We start from the raw sequence: 17,800 nt of genomic DNA, 5'->3' as shown, positions 1-17,800 counted from the left end.
TCTCCACTAGTCCCATAGGCAATGAATGGAGCGGAGGTTGGCATGTGCACCTCCCTGTATTCTGGACAGGGCTCTGCACGGGATCCCTGATGTCAGGTATCTCCATAGGATAGGGCGACCCCCACTGATCAAACAGTGACGGCCGCTCCTAAAGACAGGACATCCATTGTCTTGGAGGATTCAGTGTGATATGTTCTTAAGAAAGGCTTAAGGTGAGGAAGATCTATAGTCAGCAATGGTGATCACCCAGGACCATTGCTGCCACCACCAGCGCCCCATACTCTGCCGGTGAGGTGGTCTCTTGAACATAATGATTCCTGGCTGTATGGGTCTGACAGATCGCTCTGGGCTTACACAGCCATATATATTCATAGCACATCTGTAATATTACTTATTCTCTTCTTTCTCTCCATCGTGTGTAGATAAACTACAGACTCCGATCAAAGAGGAGAAATCCGAGGGATCCATTCATTACAGCAGTTTAAGAGCGACCTCTGCCAAGAACAACAAAATTCTGGAGGACGTCAACACCAGTTATTTTGCCGGAACTGAAGTGAGTTCTTCCATCTCTGAGATACAGACGGTAGCGCTTGGTAAATGTCAGCAAATGTTATGATACTGGCCTAGTACTGCTGGAAACCAGTGGCCGAAGGCACACAAGCAGCAAAAGCAAGCATTAGTACAAGTTCTTGTAGTTAGCAAAAAGGAGTTGTAGGAAACAATCCATAGATAGGTGAGAACAATCCAGGTAAGAATGTTCAGGAGCTTGGAGACTGGAAACTAGGCTAACAGCTAGACACAATACTCAAGCAATGAGTGAGAGATCCATGCAGCTTTAAGTAGAACTGAACAGGAAACAAGATGGATCCCACAGGTTCAGAATCTGCCATCTTAGTAAAGGGTAATTGCAGAACACAACAGCAGCCTCCAGTGGTAAGGAGTGGGATTGCAGCACAATTATTAAGGTGAACAATAGCAGCCACTAGTGGTCAAACTGTAGAAGGTCAACTGGAATCCTGACAGCAAATCACACAAAATAAAGAATCCACAGAAGGAGATAATGTACAGGGGCTTTACATCGCCCAGTGACTACACGACAAAATCCTGAAAATATTTGTGGTCAGCAGCACAGTCATCATAGGTAAGATCAATAAATCATAAAAGTGGACAATTATTTATATAGTAGAAAGGGATATACGGATAATTCTGCTGCTGGTCAAGAAGATATCTAATGGAGATGATGGTGTTGAACAAACAGCAGTTTTATTAATTAACGCATTTCAGAGTTGAACAAACTCCTTCATCAGGAGCAAAACACAATGACTGCAATGACTGAAACGCGTTGTTTAATAAAACTGCTCTTTCTTCAACACCATCATCGCCATTGGATATCTTCTTGACCTGCAGCAGAATTATCTGTATATCCCTCTCTACTATTGCATTTACTGCTGGTTTTATTCCGGTATACGGCGCAGCTGATATCTATACCTGCATAGGAGTTGTGCCTGATACAACCCAGCCTGGTGAGTAATACCAGACTATCTACAACGTTTATTGCCCGGGTGATGTCCTATTGTGCGTTTTTTGTCACTTTTCAGCTATACTACAAGTGATATGGTTTTTACACTGATACGATTGTTTCTAAAAGAGCCACATGCCGGGGACCCAAGAGACACACGTGGCCCCTGAGCCACTGGTTGGGGAACTGTGATAACCAGCATTTCAGGGAATATAATACTGATTAATCCCCTCAGATCATTTATAAAGGTGCAGTACACACAAGAGACGAACGTCGGCTGAAGTCACCGGCCGACCATCGAGAGGGGTTTGAACTCTCTCCTAATGGCAGATGTAGGGGGAAGAGGGATCAGGTACAATGGGCTCCAGCATGGCCGAACCTTTGTTCTCATTGGAGATATACCATTGTTTTGTTGAACCCAGCTGTGTATTGAGGGGTCAGAGGAATGGCTGATTGGTGCCAGCCATCTAACAAGTATGGTCATCTTATCTGACATTCACTGGATCTGCACTTTGGGAATGGTAAGAGCGGCCATATGTCTTGTGTATATATTAGTGACAATATAACACGCCATTGTCCACTCTGTCCATCTTACTACAGGACGGGGAGCTGCTGTACACAGACTGGAAGATGGAAAAGGACGGAGACACTGGAAGACTCATCAGTGAGTTGTCTGTATATACACTATGTACATCAGTGGTCCATAGACCCATCCTGGACCCTCCTCCGTTTTCTTCTTCGTTCAACATCCCCATAAACAGCCCCACCTCCTCATCCGCATCCCAGCTTCTATCTTTAACCACTTCTCTCGGCCTCTCACAGCTTTCAACCTCTGAGACACACAAAGATGGAAACACCCTTGATCTGGTCTTTGTCCGGCTTAGTTCAATCCCCCACCTAAATAACTCCCCTCTTCCCCTCTCTGATCATAACATTCTCTCCTTCACGCTCACAAATCCTCGCCCGCCCCAGCACACTCCTACCTATCACACATTCAGAAATCTACAAGCCATTAACCCTCATACACTCACAGACTCCCTTCACTCATCACTGTCCCCAATCTCCTCTTCTTCCTGTCCTAATCTGGTTGTAAACCACTACAATGACACTCTCAGAAGCATGCTGGACCAATTAGCGCCCCTCACCCTCAGAACCTCTAAACACAGAGTAAAACAGCCCTGGCTCACGCCGCAAACCCGATTTCTCCAGCGATGCTCTAGAAGTGCCGAACGGCTATGGAGGAAAACTCGGACATCAGAAAACTTTATCCACTACAAATTTATGTTAAAAACATATAACTCTGCCCTTCACTTCGCCAAACAGACCTACTTCACCACCCTGATCTCCTCACTATCCAACAACCCCAAAAAACTCTTTGATACCTTTCACTCCCTCCTCAGTCCTAAAGCGCAGGCCCCCACCACGGACATTTGTGCTGAGGACCTGGCTTCCTACTTCACAGAGAAAATAGACACCATCCGTCAGGAAATCGGCTCCCAGCCACAAAGTGCCGTGACTCCCATCCCCCCGCACATCCCCTCTGGATCCCTCTCCACATTTGACCCAGTCACAGAAGACGAAGTCTCCAGGCTCCTCTCTTCTTCTCATCCCACCACATGCACCACTGACCCCATCCCCTCACATCTACTCCAGTCTCTTTCTTCAGTCGTCACTACTCACCTAACTAAAATCTTCAACCTCTCCCTCTCTTCGGGTATCTTCCCCTCCTCCTTCAAACACTCCATCATCACTCCATTATTAAAAAAGCCCTCTCTTGACCCTTCCTGCACAAACAACTACAGGCCAGTCTCCAATCTTCCCTTCATCTCTAAACTCTTGGAGCGCCTGGTCTACTCCCGCCTTACCAGCTACCTCTCCACTCACTCTCTTCTAGACCCATCACAGTCCGGCTTCCGCCCTCTACATTCTACAGAAACTGCACTCATCAAAGTAACCAATGACCTTCTGACAGCAAAACGTAATGGTGACCACTCTTTGCTCATTCTTTTTGACCTCTCTGCAGCCTTTGACACCGTTGACCACAACCTCCTACTCTCTATGCTTCACTCAATCGGCATAAAGGACACTGCTCTCTCCTGGTTCTCCTCCTACCTATCTGACCGCTCTTTCAGTGTATCGTTCGCTGGCTCCACTTCTTCCCCTCTTCCTCTCACTATTGGGGTTCCTCAGGGTTCAGTCCTTGGCCCTCTTCTCTTCTCTCTCTACACAGCCCCAATTGGACGGACAATCAGCAAATTTGGTTTGCAGTATCATCTTTATGCTGATGACACACAACTATACACCTCATCCCCTGACCTTACCCCCGCTGTACTACAGAACACCAGTGACTGTCTGGCCGCAGTTTCTAAAATCATGTCCGCTCTCTATCTGAAACTCAACCTCTCAAAAACTGAATTTCTTCTGTTCCCGCTGTCTACTCACCTCTCTAAATCTGACATCTCTCTCTCAATGTGTGGCACCACAATAATGCCGAGCAAGTAGGCGCGTTGCCTGGGCGTTGTGTTTGACACCAATCTCTCCTTCACCCTCCACATACAATCTCTTGCCCGCTCTTGTCGCTTGCACCTGAAGAACATTTCTAGAATCCGCCCCTTTCTCACCTTGGAAACAACAAAAACCCTCACTGTTGCCCTGATCCACTCCCGCCTTGACTACTGTAACTCTCTCTTAATTGGCCTCCCCCTCACTCGACTTTCCCCCCTCCAGTCCATCCTTAATGCTGCAGCCAGGGTCATCTATCTGGCTAATCGTTACTCAGACTCCTTCGCTCTGTGCCAGTCATTGCACTGGCTGCCCATGAATTATAGGATCCAATTTAAATTGCTTGTTCTCACCCACAAAGCTCTCCACAGTGTGGCACCCCCCTACATCTCTTCCCTCATCTCTGTCTATCGGCCTACCCGTTTTCTACGCTCTGCAAGCGACCTTCGACTAACATCCGCACTAATCCGTACCTCCCACTCCCGGCTTCAAGACTTCTCCCGAGCTGCACCTATTCTTTGGAATGCTCTACCCCAAGAAATTAGGATGAACCACAACTTACACAGTTTTAGGCGCTCCCTAAAAACACATCTGTTTAGGGTGGCCTATCACGTTCCCTAATCAAAGTCCTTTTATATTCTCATAGCCCATTCCTTATTTCTCCAAACATAAGTCTCCACCCAACCAAAAAGCACCACAAATACTGGCAGGTGATGAGCTCATGCAGCCTTCATCTATCCCTCATCCCCTCAAGATGGCTGGACTATCCTTGTAAATAAGCCATTGTACTTTGTGTCACCCCCACCTCATTGTAGATTGTAAGCTCTTAGGAGCAGGGTCGTCATTATTTTTGCTGTAATTATTGTATTATCTTTAGCTATGTTACTTATGACTGTTGTACATGAACCTGTGAATTGTTAAGCGCTGCGGAATATGTTGGCGCTATATAAATAAAGATTATTATTATTATTATTATTATTGGGTCTAGAACCTTTGTCATATACTTTTAGTGCAGTTTCAGGATCATAGTCTTTTTATAAGTAAATTCACCATCTGGACATGGCAGCAACATTTTATAAACTGCACAATTATTGGAAGGGCATGTAGCGTCTCCCATAGCATTATCTCCAGTGTATCCACTGACTGTGGATTGAATTTTGGTATTTGCAGGTGCTAAACCCTCGCAGAGACACGGCATCCATGATGGACTGGTCCACACTGTGCAAAGATCTGCATTTCTGAAGGACTTTGCACTCACCGTCGGGGGCTGGAACTTCGCTATCTGGAAGGAAGGAGTCACTGTGAGTATTACTATTCTGGGCAGATGGACCCCCATCACATAATATAAGAGATCAGGGAAGTGCGCTCCTCCCAGAACCTACCCCAGGATCCATAACTAGTGCAGGTCCTGCCCCTATAACTCTCGGGCCCTATAAACCCCCGAAATAAATGTCTCCTTGGTCTCCTGCTGCAGGAAGGGAATAACACAACATTATCATAGTGGACGGAGCTCCTCTCCATAGCAGAATTCTTGTCCAAAATGTATCTGCTGGATAACTGATGGAAATGCAATCAGAGGGGCCGCATTGATTATTAGGGGGTATGTCTGAGTTCTATTATGTGCTGTATTTAGAAAAAATTTTTTTTGCACGCTGCTCTTTTTCTTACATTTTAAAAACCAAGATGGACCCCATACGACCCAACGTGGCCCAGTGCTTCCATTTGCCTCAGTTATGCAGCGGATCCGTTTTGGACATATATTCCATTTATCTGTTCTTAAAAACAGGGCAAAGAAAAGGAAAGTGTAAACGGACGTGTGAACGAGAGCCTGCGGCAGCATCTTGGGTTACATTTAAGTGTTTGATCATTTTTAATTTTTTGGGACGGTGGAATGAACACAAAACAGCAACCCTGACATTTTTTTTCAACAGTGTTGACCATGTATGATAATTTTAGGCCATGACTAATGACATATCTCTCTGAAACACGTAGGACGGCGTGATGAACGGGCTCTGGAATATTAATGAACATAAAATAAAATGGATGTTTGTTATAGACACTGCAATAACTTTTTTCATATTTATATAACATTTTATTTTGTATTTTAATTTTTTTATTGCATCTTTCTCTCGCAGAGCGGACCGATCTTGCAGTCGTGTTGCACTCAGAAGAGGTACACCACAGCCCACTGGTCACTGTCCAGGCCCGGCGTCTTCTTCATCGGCAAGGAAGATGGAAATGTGGATATCTGGGACTTACTGGAGAAGACACATGAGCCGTCTCAGACGCAGAACATATCAGCAGCGGCCATCACCTGCATTAAACCCTGGATCATGTCAGGTAACAGCTGAAATAATACAAAAATGATGATGATATGGCCTTTTCGTGTATGCAGGTGCAGTCAGACCAATGTGTCGCCATGGTTACAGACTACAAGTAAACTATGTGTAGTCTGATCCTGCAGTCATGTGTCACTCTCATCTATCTATTCATCTATCCCCTTTTCTTTCTCATTCACAAACAGAAGGGGGAAGACTTCAGAGGGTAATAAATGAGCGGATCAGACGACACCGGTGACTTCTTTGCAGTCGCAGGTCTGCCGGAGCGGAAGCTGCTTGTACAAATCAGCTCTATTTTGGCCCATAGACGGGGGGCTGCCCTCATTTGTTGACCCCCATCTACAATGCCCATATGCCATAACAGGGGTTGTTTTTGTGAGACAACCTCTTCAAGGATTTCTCGCACATGCCCAAGGATAAGGAATTATATTGTGAGACCAAAACAGATACAGACTCAAAATAATGAATTACATCTTATTTATTGCAGCAAAGCAGCATTTCCTGGCCGTGGCCGATGACAGCGGGACCCTCCATGTATTACAGATCCCGTGGACCTTACATCACCCGTCCGCTAATGAGGTTGGTTCGGGGACAGAGTCTTCATATATTGAACACATTAATAAACGAGGAAAGTGTTATTTTATTGCTGCCGATGTGATTTGCTCCGGCCTCCTATAGACTTGCACAATCTTTGCTTTTCTTCTATTACATTTCACTCTTGCATCTTTCTGTGGTCGTACATTTACTGTAACTCGGGAAGATGCTTTAATAACAAGAATCTTTGACAAACCATTTTTTACCCCTTTTTCGGTGTCTATACCAGCCTCACGTGCCAGTTTAAATGGTTCCCGTGTATCATGCGCACTGACACACGCTGGCGTTAGGACTGAACGTACTACTAGTGATACTTCATGTTGTCCTATGGTGGCACTGCAGTGAGTTTAACACATTCGGCAAGGTTTGTTTTATTGTTTTTGCAAATTACCACTGATCAATAGTGGTCCGAGCATGGGACACCATGTCATCAGGGTATTTTCATAGGTTCCTCTATGGTAAAGGGATTCTTGAAGGTTGACAACCCCTTTGAAGCCTTTTAGGTGCTTTACCATATACATATAATGACTGTCAGAAATATTGATCAGTCGTGATTCCTCCTGGTCCTTTCCAGGGATTATAAAAGGCTTAGACAAGAAAAGGGCCACCATGTTGGGTCCTTGTCCGCCCCAAGGAAAACCAAGAGTCTCATATACTAATGGTAAATCCTATAGACATAAATGTCTGTGTCTGTGCCCAGCTTCACAACTGGCTCTTTGACTCTGGCTGAAACCATTTAGGTCCAGTTGACAGCTGTGACTCGATGGCACCATGCCAGGAAAATATGGGCACTAATAGAGTAAGTGAAGAAGTATTGAGTCCAACAACTGGAAACAGTGGAAGGGTCTAATGTCTGGACTCCATAATTGAGGTCCTCTGCTAAAGCTGCTGGTTGCAGCTGATTTGGTGAATTTGTTTTTCCTGACCAATGGCTTCTTCTACCATTCGCCACCAGGCCTACATGAAAATTTGCAGCGGTGGCATTGGCAGCTTGCATTGCAAGACACCATGTAATCAGGGTCATTTCATAGGTTCTTCTATGGTAAAGTGATTCTTGAAGGTTGACAACCCCTTTGAAGCCTTTTAGGCACTCTACCATATACATATAATGACTGTCAGAAATATTGATCAGTCTTGATTCCTCCTGGTCCTTTCCAGGGAATATAAGAGGCTTGGACAAGAAAAGGGCCACCATGTTGGGTCCTTATCTGCCCCAAGGAAAACCAAGAGTCTCATATACTATTGGTAAGTCCTATAGACATAAATGTCTGTGTCTGTGCCCAGCTTCACAACTGGCTCTTTTACCCTGGTTCTTTGGTTGAAACCATTTAGGTCCAATTGGCTGCTGTGACTCGATGGCACCATGCCAGGAAAACATTGGCACTAGTAGAGTAAGTGAAGAAGTATTGAGCCCAAGAACTGGAAACAGTGGAGGGGTCTAATGTCTGGACTCCATAATTGAGGTCCTCTGCTAAAGCTACTGGTTGCAGCTGAATTGGTGAATTCATTTTTCCTGACCTATGGCTTCTTCTACCATTCGCCACCAGGCCTACATGAAAATTTGCAGTGGTGGCATTGGCAGCTTGCATCGCAAGACACCATGTAATCAGGGTAATTTCATAGGTTCCTCTATGGTAAAGGGAATCTTGAAGGTTGACAACCCCTTTGAAGCCTTTTAGGTGCTTTACCATATACATATAATGACTGTCAGAAATATTGATCAGTCCTGATTCCTCCTGGGCCTTTCCAGGGAATATAAGAGGCTTGGACAAGAAAAGGGCCACCATGTTGGGTCCTTGTCCGCCCCAAGGAAAACCAACAGTCTCATATACTATTGGTAAATCCTATAGACATAAATGTTTGTGTCTGTGCCCAGTTTCACAACTGGCTCTTTGGCCCTGGCTCCTTGGTTGAAACCATTTAGGTCCAGTTGACAGCTGTGACTCCATGGCACCATGCCAGGGAAACATGGGCACTAGTAGAGTTAGTGAAGAAGTAGTATTGACCCCAACAACTGGGAACAGTGGAAGGGTCTAATATCTGGACTTCATAATTGAGGTCCTCTGCTAAAGCTGCTGGTTGCAGCTGAATTGGTGAATTTGTTTTTCCTGACCAATGGCTTCTTCTACCACTATGAGGAAATTTGCAACGGTGGCATTGGCAGCTTGCATTGTAAGATCCGCTATGGGTTGTCCCGTCTGCAATTGTGGGAACATGTCCGCAGCAATATTCTCCTTTCTCTTCTGCAGAGCACCGCGGTCCTGCATTACTTGGACAGGGAGGTCAGTCATTTGGAATATTATGAACAGAGAAAGACATTTCGGGCTGCAGAGAAGAGAACGCTGGAGCTGAAGGAGCACAGCAAGAAAAGCGTAAGTATCTCGCTCCACACTGCTCGGCTCTTGCACTTTGTGCCGTCACTTCTACTTGTTTTTATATCCATGAGTGATCACATAGGATAAGAGAAGGAAGTCGAGTATAACTCTGTCCTATTTATGTCTAGGAAATCTCTCCACCGGTGAAGTCAAAGGAGCAGCTCGAGGAGGAGATAAGCCGAGAGTACGGCACATACTTGGCCCTGGAGAGCTCTGTGCTGATCGGTCTGGGGATTAAGAAAGAGAATGAAAAAGAACTGTGAAAACCTAATTCTCATAATGACAGATGTTTGTATTCTTCAAAGCTACAGAATAGTAAAAACCCAGCGCATACATTGTACTGTGGTGTACTGCGGTCACCCCCAACCTGGGGCTCTGCAGATATTGCAAAGACTACAAATCCCAGCGTGCAGGGAGTCATAGTTTTTGCAACAGTTGTAAAGTCACAGGTTGTGGATCACCGGTGTGTAACATATATTTACATCCACCGCTAGTCTGATGGATCATATAAAATGTGTTCTTCTGGACTGTACAAATAAAGTTGTGTTGAAAAGAATTAGGAGCGTTCTGACACTATTTAAGGTGAACCTCTCGCTTTCTCCCCAGGTCTCTATCACCCAATGTGCTGGTGGAGTCTCCCGTCATCCAAGTAGGGACATTTTTTGTCTCAATTAATTTATTAAAGTGATAATTGAGCTAAAAGATTAGGACTCTGGTCCAGTGACCACATTAGTAGCCATGGTCACTGGATCCGAGCCCGGAGAACCTCCTCCTATCTGCTCACATCTTTGGTGCCTCTTCTGATTAGTAGGCCTTGCAACGCTATGACGTTGTGGCACAAAGCAGAAGAGGTGTCGAGAATATCGGAAGGTAGGAAGAAATTTGCAGGGCTCTGGTCCAGCAGTCAAAAACTAGCAGCAAGGCTGCTCGATTTTCTTGATCGTCTCTTTTAGGTGGAATTCTGATCCATCAGACATGTATGGTACACTCCATTCACTTCTATGGGAGCAGTACTGCACGTATGTGACCACCACTCCCATGGACAGTGAGTGAAGCAGTGGCGTCAGGGGACTATGAGACTCCTATTCTCGTGATCGGTGAGGACCCCTGCACTCTGATCCCCATTGATCATACAGTGATGTATATGGCACAACTCCTTTAAGAGCGGCCTAGCTCAGACAATGCTGGCATGGCTCAATGTGCATTAGGGAGATGCAATATGAGCCGGGCATGCAAAGATTGCATCGATGTGGCCCACGTGGCAGTGTCACATAATCATCTACGTGACTGATTTTTTTTCCTTAGTAAGAGGGTCCGGAGTTTTCTGTGATATGTTTTGGGTGCTTGGATGTACATACACGTGTGTGGGTTGGTGGGCACGTGCCTATAAGGCAGTGTCATACCATTTATCCTCCCATTGCCAGCTCGCGGTATCCGGCCCTCTGGACTCTTTGGATGAAAATCCTTCTTTGCCGGTCGTTAATTCTTGGTCTTCTACGTCTTATCGGTGGTAGTAGAGCTGATAGATCTATATTCAAACCTGTCGGAAATTAATATTGCAGTTATTATCTATGGAGGAACATACACCAGGAATAAGTCACTCTGCTCACACCAGGTATTTGTTGGCTACATCCAATGGGAAGAGAGAAGTGGGCCACAGAGAATGCCCCATGGGCCTTTACCTTCCCCTCTTATTGTGGGGCCTATGGAGAGGAGTAGCCCTATGTGCATTCAGTCCATAATGAAGAGGGATGAACCTCCTGAACTTTAGGAAGTTCTAGAGCAGAACTGTCAGACAGTGGTGGTTGTTTGGAGGGCAAGAAAATCCTGAATAGTTCCTGTATTTTTTCCAGCTGGAATGGGGCCGAGCTGCAATACCAGACCCAGCCTATTGACAAGAATGGCGCTATTGACAAGACTGATACTGTTTCACATCCAGTCCTCCTCCCATGTAAACTGTGTTTATAAGTGACCAGGTATCACGTATCTGAAAGTATTTTGGGGAGACTTGTTGTGACTTGTGTTTCATCCATCAATTTTAAACCAAAGTGCAGCAGAGGAAAATGCACTAATTTATTAGAAGACGCACGCTCTTTAATAAATTTCACATTTTCTTCTAAATACAGAAATTGAAATCACTGTATTATTTGTGCCAGTTTCTACCATAATGAATATTTGATCTATATTGATCTGATTGTGGCCATCATCCCTCCCTGTTAACACCGCACACGCTTTCCAAACTTTTCCAAAGTTTCTAATTTTATTGCACAAATTACGAGCACCAAAATTTGGGATTTTTTAAGGCACCAATTTTGTTTTTAAATTAAATTACTAATATATTTATATATATTAGTAATTTAAAAAAAATGCATGTGCCTTAAAAAAAATAAATATATATATAAATTTGAGTAGGTAACTGAATATGTATCTAGTCTCTGATCACCCCATAGAAGCCTCTAGTGAGTGACCATCCGAGTGCATGAGCCCAAGGCTAACTGAAGACATGGTGGGAGTTAAAGACTGTTTAAGACCAACCCAAGCAAGAAGGAAGATCCTCTGCTCTAAGGAAGACAGACTGTGCTTATTTGGAAGGTTAGAGGGGTACAGGGGGTCCTGCTCAGGGTGACGTCTAAACTCCATTATCATCCCACCAAACTTCCCATCCGAGACTAGAATATCTAGAACGGTTTTCTTCTTCTATTTTGGATGATACTAAGGGTATGTGCACACGGTCCTTTCTGGCGGCTCTTTGAACACAGTATACTTTATGCTGCGTCCAAAGCGCTGCACGCAGGTGAATCTGCATTTGTTCATTGAACACATGCGGATTCACCGCATCCTATACATTGCACTGATAAAATTTCGCATGTGGAGACTAGAGAAATTGACATGCTGCGGTCTGAGAAGACGCACCGCATGTCTGTCTCCACGGACATATTGGGCCAAGATATTTTTGTGTTGTAGAATTTGAAGAACCTGGAAGAAACCTACATGACCATGGAGATGATCATACAAAGTCAATGCCTATGATTTTTGAAGGCCTGGTCATCTCTATATATTAACATGGGTAGTTTTTGTACACTTTTTAGGAGATGATGGTGCAAATTTTGGATAGGAGATTCCAACATCCACTAACCGCCTCCGTTCATGAAGGGCATCTGGCCACACAAAATCTGTTTTGGGTGGCTTTTCTTCTCCCAATATATTACATTTAATGTACATAAGCTGCTAAAGATCTGACCTGATGTGATGACGTACTGCCCTTCTGAAAATCTCAAGACGTTCGAACACAATTCAAATAAAATGCGAAACATTTTGCAAAATTTGGGGAATCGCAAAACGAGATGCTGTCTCTCCAACCGCCGTCACTGCATCAACGATTTGTTTCCGCAGCAACGATTATGAGCGTTCTACTCGGGCATTCTAAATGGGAGGGACTTCCAGCAGCCAATAGGAATCAAGTATTAATTTTTAAATGTAAACAATCTGCGTACTTTTAGTTATTTTCAAAACAGCCATTTGACAAGTTGAATTATCATTAAAAGGAAATGGTCCAATAATGAAAATAATAAAAAATGATGACTATATCTGCTGTCGTTAGTTCTATGTCTGAATAATGACCTTTAACCATTACAATAGATGCAGCCAATGTGATGCCCTTTTATATCCACCATGGATGTGGCCCATGGGCTGCAATGGGGCCATTATAAACAGGTACAACTGGTTGATCTCATCTCCGTTGGTGTTGTGTGGTGTTTGATACAGGACTCCCCTCTATAGAGGGGTGGCATTTTTAGTAAACCAGGTGGTGAGGAATTGACCAAAATAGTCATAGAAATGGCATAAGTGTCACAACCTGGCATCATAATAGTCTTTACTATGGAACCCAAAACGTGGAAGCTGGGCTGTGATTGTTCAGTATGAGGAACAAAGACTTTTTTTTTCTTTTTGATATAAAACATTATTTTATTTATTAAAAGTGAAAAAGAAAAACTTTTAATAGATTTCCTTTCTTCTCCTGTACTGATCTTTCACTCCCAATTTCACATTACTGAGATAGGAGATGGCAGTTGGTGCTCATAAAATTCTCTGGAGGGGGAGGAGCGAGAGGCCGATACTGACATTAAGCTGCAAGTTCTCCTGAAACGATAGTTATACATTAACCCCTTCACGCTGCGGCCAATTTCTGTTTTTTTCTCCCCTTCTTCCAGAGCCATAACTGTTATTTTTCTGTCCACATGGACATATCAGGACTAGTTTTTTGCAGGACGGGTTATACTCTTGAATGTCACCATTCATTTTAGCACATAGTGTACTGGATAATGGGAAAAAAATTCCAAGTGTGGTGAAATTGTGAAAGGAAAACCCAATTCTGACTTTTTTTTGGTAAAAACAACCTTACAATATGAGTCTCCTCATCAATATGATTACGACTATACCCAATATGTCCATTTTTTGTTATGTAAAATCAGAAGTTTGTAAACAAAAAAATTTGGGGTTAGTCGCCATTTTTTGAGTCCCGTAACAATTTTATTTTTCAGCCTATAGAGCTGTGTGGAGGTTTATTTTTTTGCGGGGTGAGACAACGTTTTGATTAACATCATTTTGAATACATGTGACTTTTTGATCGCTTGTTACATCCCTTTATGTGGAATTGTGGCAACCAAAAAGATGTAATTTTGGTGTTCTTGAATTTTTTCCGTTTACGGTGTTTACCGATAAGGTTAATTGTTTTTATATTTTGATAGATCGGACTTTTTTGAACACGAGGATACCACATGTCTGTATTTTTTTATATATATATATATATATATATACAGTATGTACATGACTGTAATGTTATGGCAGTAAACAGTGTTGTGTTGCCACATCACATTTAATGATTTCCTTATCACACAGGCGCAACCAGCGCCAGCAAGTTCCCATCATTACTATTGGGGCGCAGTCAGACGGCTGTATAAATCGGACCAAGATCAGAACACAATGCTCGGACTGGCCGGCGGCTCTCCCGACCCAAGCGTGTCGGCTTCATGCTCGGGTCGGGAGACTCGCCAGCCAGTCCGGGCATTGTGTTCCGATCTTGGTCCGACTTATGTGACTGCGCCCATAGCAGCAGGTGTCGGTCGTATTACACAGCCGGCACCGCCTGGCTATGGAGCAGCTCAGCTCCTGACATGTCTGCCCACTTTGCAATCCACTATACATTATACGTTCTGTACTACTTATTCCTTCACCAGGTTTGGTCGCAGTCTCGCTCACAGAACGGCTGTCGCTGGAGGATCGAGTCAACGCTTCTTTTAAACTCATCTTGACGCCATCGCTGATTCTCATTTGGAGCCTGAATGACCCCATCCATCCGCAGGTCCTGGGGCTCCTGAATTCTGCTGCGATCCCGTCTCATGGTGACTTTTTCTCTTATTCTCTCCAGCTGATGCTCGAATGCCCAGATGACATTTATTGCTTCCAGTTCTGCCCAAGTGACCCCAATATTATCGCTGCAGGATGTATGAACGGTCAGGTACTGGGAACATTACAGAAGGTGGATTATTAAAGGGAAGGGTCTGCTGTACATGAGGCGAAACAAACTGATCACTTGTATCATAGCAGCAAATGATCAACGTTCTAATTTAATTGTAAAGTGCTGCGGAATATGTTGGCACTATATAAATAAAAATTATTATTATTAACGCTCGTGCCATAATACACATCATTAATGTCACCAACAACGGCCTAAAAAGCACCCAAACTGACAGATCACACTTTTGGCAAATGGAAGTTACCTGTCGACAACCGTGAATAATCGTTTTTTATAATTGATCGGCCAAACTTCTAAATTCCACTATATCGGCTGACTTTTTCTGTATGTTATGCGCCCCCTGGGCCATGGGGGGTACCCGGAGCCGGACCTTGTAGATGCTGGGGGTTGTAGTCACCGTGGCGGCGACCCGGTCTGTGACCCAGGGCGGTCAAACCAGGCTAGTCTATGTGTATAGGCTATATATAGTCCGACTACGCCACCTGTGGGATGCGGTTATTGGGAACCGCCGCTGCGGAGCAGTCCACTGAAGCTGATGGTATGGGCAGCAAGGTGATGTAACTCCCCACAGGAAGAGTGGAGCTTCAGGGCAGCGTGTATGGATGATGATGGTGATAGTGCCTGGATCAGTAATAATAACACAGAGTCTTTGCAGTGCGGTCCTAGGGTCATTACTGGTGGTAATTATATAGACCCCAACGGGAGTACTTGCTATGGATGAGGGCCTGGTCAGTCTGGGAGCAGTCCTGGAATTCCCCTGGCCAGGTGGAGTTGTAGGCCTGCCGTTCTGACTCTACTCTTTGGCTATCTCGCTTATAGTCGTGTTGTAGCCCACGTCCCTGAGTGTGACGTGCGGTGCTCACCCGTATGGCTGGCGACTCGGATCCCGTGTATTCCTCGCTCCTCTGTGATGGTACTGGTCCTTTCTTGTGGCTGAGCCTCCGGGCTTCTGTTGGGCCAGGAGACCTGAAATCCCCTGCCCTGTGGTATCTGCTGCTGGGCCTGAAGGGTCCCACAGCCTCGGACTCCGGTGTCCACAACTCTGTATCTACTCCGGCTAGGACGAGCTCTGCCAGCTCCAGTCCTCAGCTCCTTGCTCCTTAGTGTGTCCTGCTTGACTCCTGTCACTAGACTGGCTAACCCCGCCTCCAGATCCAGTAATAAAGGGCAGGATCCTCCCCTTTTCTGGTCTGCAGCAGGAGGTGTTGCAGGTAGAGTGTTCCCTAACCAGGAAACTCCTGTTTTGCTCCCAGACATGGCATTACTATCACTGTGGCAACCAGACCCTCTGGGGTGCCACATAAGTGGCCAGTGTACACGATAGATAGCTGTCATCTGAACTCTCCTCCATGAAGGAGCCACTGTCAGTCCTAAGGATGTGGCTTATCTCAGAGGCAACAATCGAACATGTTGGACCCTTCTGTCTCCGAACATGATGTGTCGGGGAGAGTCGGGAGGCTCCTATTCACATTAAACTAATGTCGGACGACCCTGCTGATATCTGAGGGTTCGGCTGCCGTGAGTCTAAAATGTATGGGGGTCTTTAGGGTACGATGACACTGATTTATTTTGAGGCGTTTTTGGAGCAGAAGGTCCCTGGAGCTCAAAAGTGTGAAATAACGCTTAACAAAAGGCAGATCGGATGTTCAAGGATCTTGACGTTGTGTTTTCCATCCAAGGTTGGAATATTGATATTGATGTTGATATTACCGCCTGGTGTATTACTGGTAATATTATTACCGCCTGGTGTATTACTGGTAATGTTATTACCGCCTGGTGTATTACTGGTAATATTACCGCCTGGTGTATTACTGGTAATATTATTACCACCTGGTGTATTACTGGTAATATTATTACCGCCTGGTGTATTACTGGTAATGTTATTACCGCCTGGTGCATTACTGGTAATATTACCGCCTGGTGTATTACTGGTAATATTATTACCGCCTGGTGTATTACTGGTAATATTACCGCCTGGTGTATTACTGGTAATATTATTACCGCCTGGTGTATTACTGGTAATATTATTACCGCCTGGTGTATTACTGGTAATATTACCGCCTGGTGTATTACTGGTAATATTATTACCGCCTGGTGTATTACTGGTAATATTTTTACCGCCTGGTGTATTACTGGTAATATTACCGCCTGGTGTATTACTGGTAATATTATTACCGCCTGGTGTATTACTGGTAATATTATTGCCGCCTGGTGTATTACTGGTAATGTTATTACCGCCTGGTGTATTACTGGTAATATTATTACCGCCTGGTGTATTACTGGTAATATTATTACCGTCTGGTGTATTACTGGTAATATTACCGCCTGGTGTATTACTGGTAATATTATTACCGCCTGGTGTATTCCTGGTAATATTACCGCCTGGTGTATTACTGGTAATATTATTACCGCCTGGTGTATTACTGGTAATATTATTACCGTCTGGTGTATTACTGGTAATATTATTACCGCCTGGTGTATTACTGTTGATATTACCGCCTGGTGTATTACTGGTAATATTATTACCGCCTGGTGTATTACTGGTAATATTATTACCGTCTGGTGTATTACTGGTAATATTATTACCGCCTGGTGTATTACTGTTGATATTACCGCCTGGTGTATTACTGGTAATATTATTACCGCCTGGTGTATTACTGGTAATGTTATTACCGCCTGGTGTATTACTGGTAATATTACCGCCTGGTGTATTACTGGTAATATTATTACCGCCTGGTGTATTACTGGTAATATTATTACCGCCTGGTGTATTACTGGTAATATTACCGCCTGGTGTATTACTGGTAATATTATTACCGCCTGGTGTATTACTGGTAATATTACCGCCTGGTGTATTACTGGTAATATTACCGCCTGGTGTATTACTGGTAATATTATTGCCGCCTGGTGTATTACTGGTAATGTTATTACCGCC

General features: G+C 44.4%; 1 protein-coding gene across 1 annotated transcript in view; it reads left to right on the top strand.

Annotated features, from left to right (window-relative positions):
* Positions 1–9,863, top strand: part of LOC141156965 (dynein axonemal intermediate chain 3-like) — a 28,129-nt gene extending 18,266 nt beyond the window's left edge. Inside the window, exons 4-10 of the mRNA XM_073643569.1 lie at positions 423–553; positions 2,120–2,183; positions 5,192–5,322; positions 6,157–6,361; positions 6,848–6,939; positions 9,204–9,326; positions 9,458–9,863. Coding sequence (XP_073499670.1) covers positions 423–553; positions 2,120–2,183; positions 5,192–5,322; positions 6,157–6,361; positions 6,848–6,939; positions 9,204–9,326; positions 9,458–9,592 — 881 coding nt within the window. The 3' untranslated portion in view covers positions 9,593–9,863. The remainder of the gene's footprint in view (positions 1–422; positions 554–2,119; positions 2,184–5,191; positions 5,323–6,156; positions 6,362–6,847; positions 6,940–9,203; positions 9,327–9,457) is intronic.
* Positions 9,864–17,800: the final 7,937 nt, after the last annotated feature.

The sequence above is a fragment of the Phyllobates terribilis genome, unplaced genomic scaffold, assembly GCF_046119375.1.
Source record: "Phyllobates terribilis strain yellow unplaced genomic scaffold, ASM4611937v1 Scaffold_8__6_contigs__length_399053987, whole genome shotgun sequence".
Classification (NCBI taxonomy): Eukaryota; Metazoa; Chordata; class Amphibia; order Anura; family Dendrobatidae; genus Phyllobates; species Phyllobates terribilis.
This window is presented reverse-complemented; position numbering and strand designations above follow the sequence as displayed.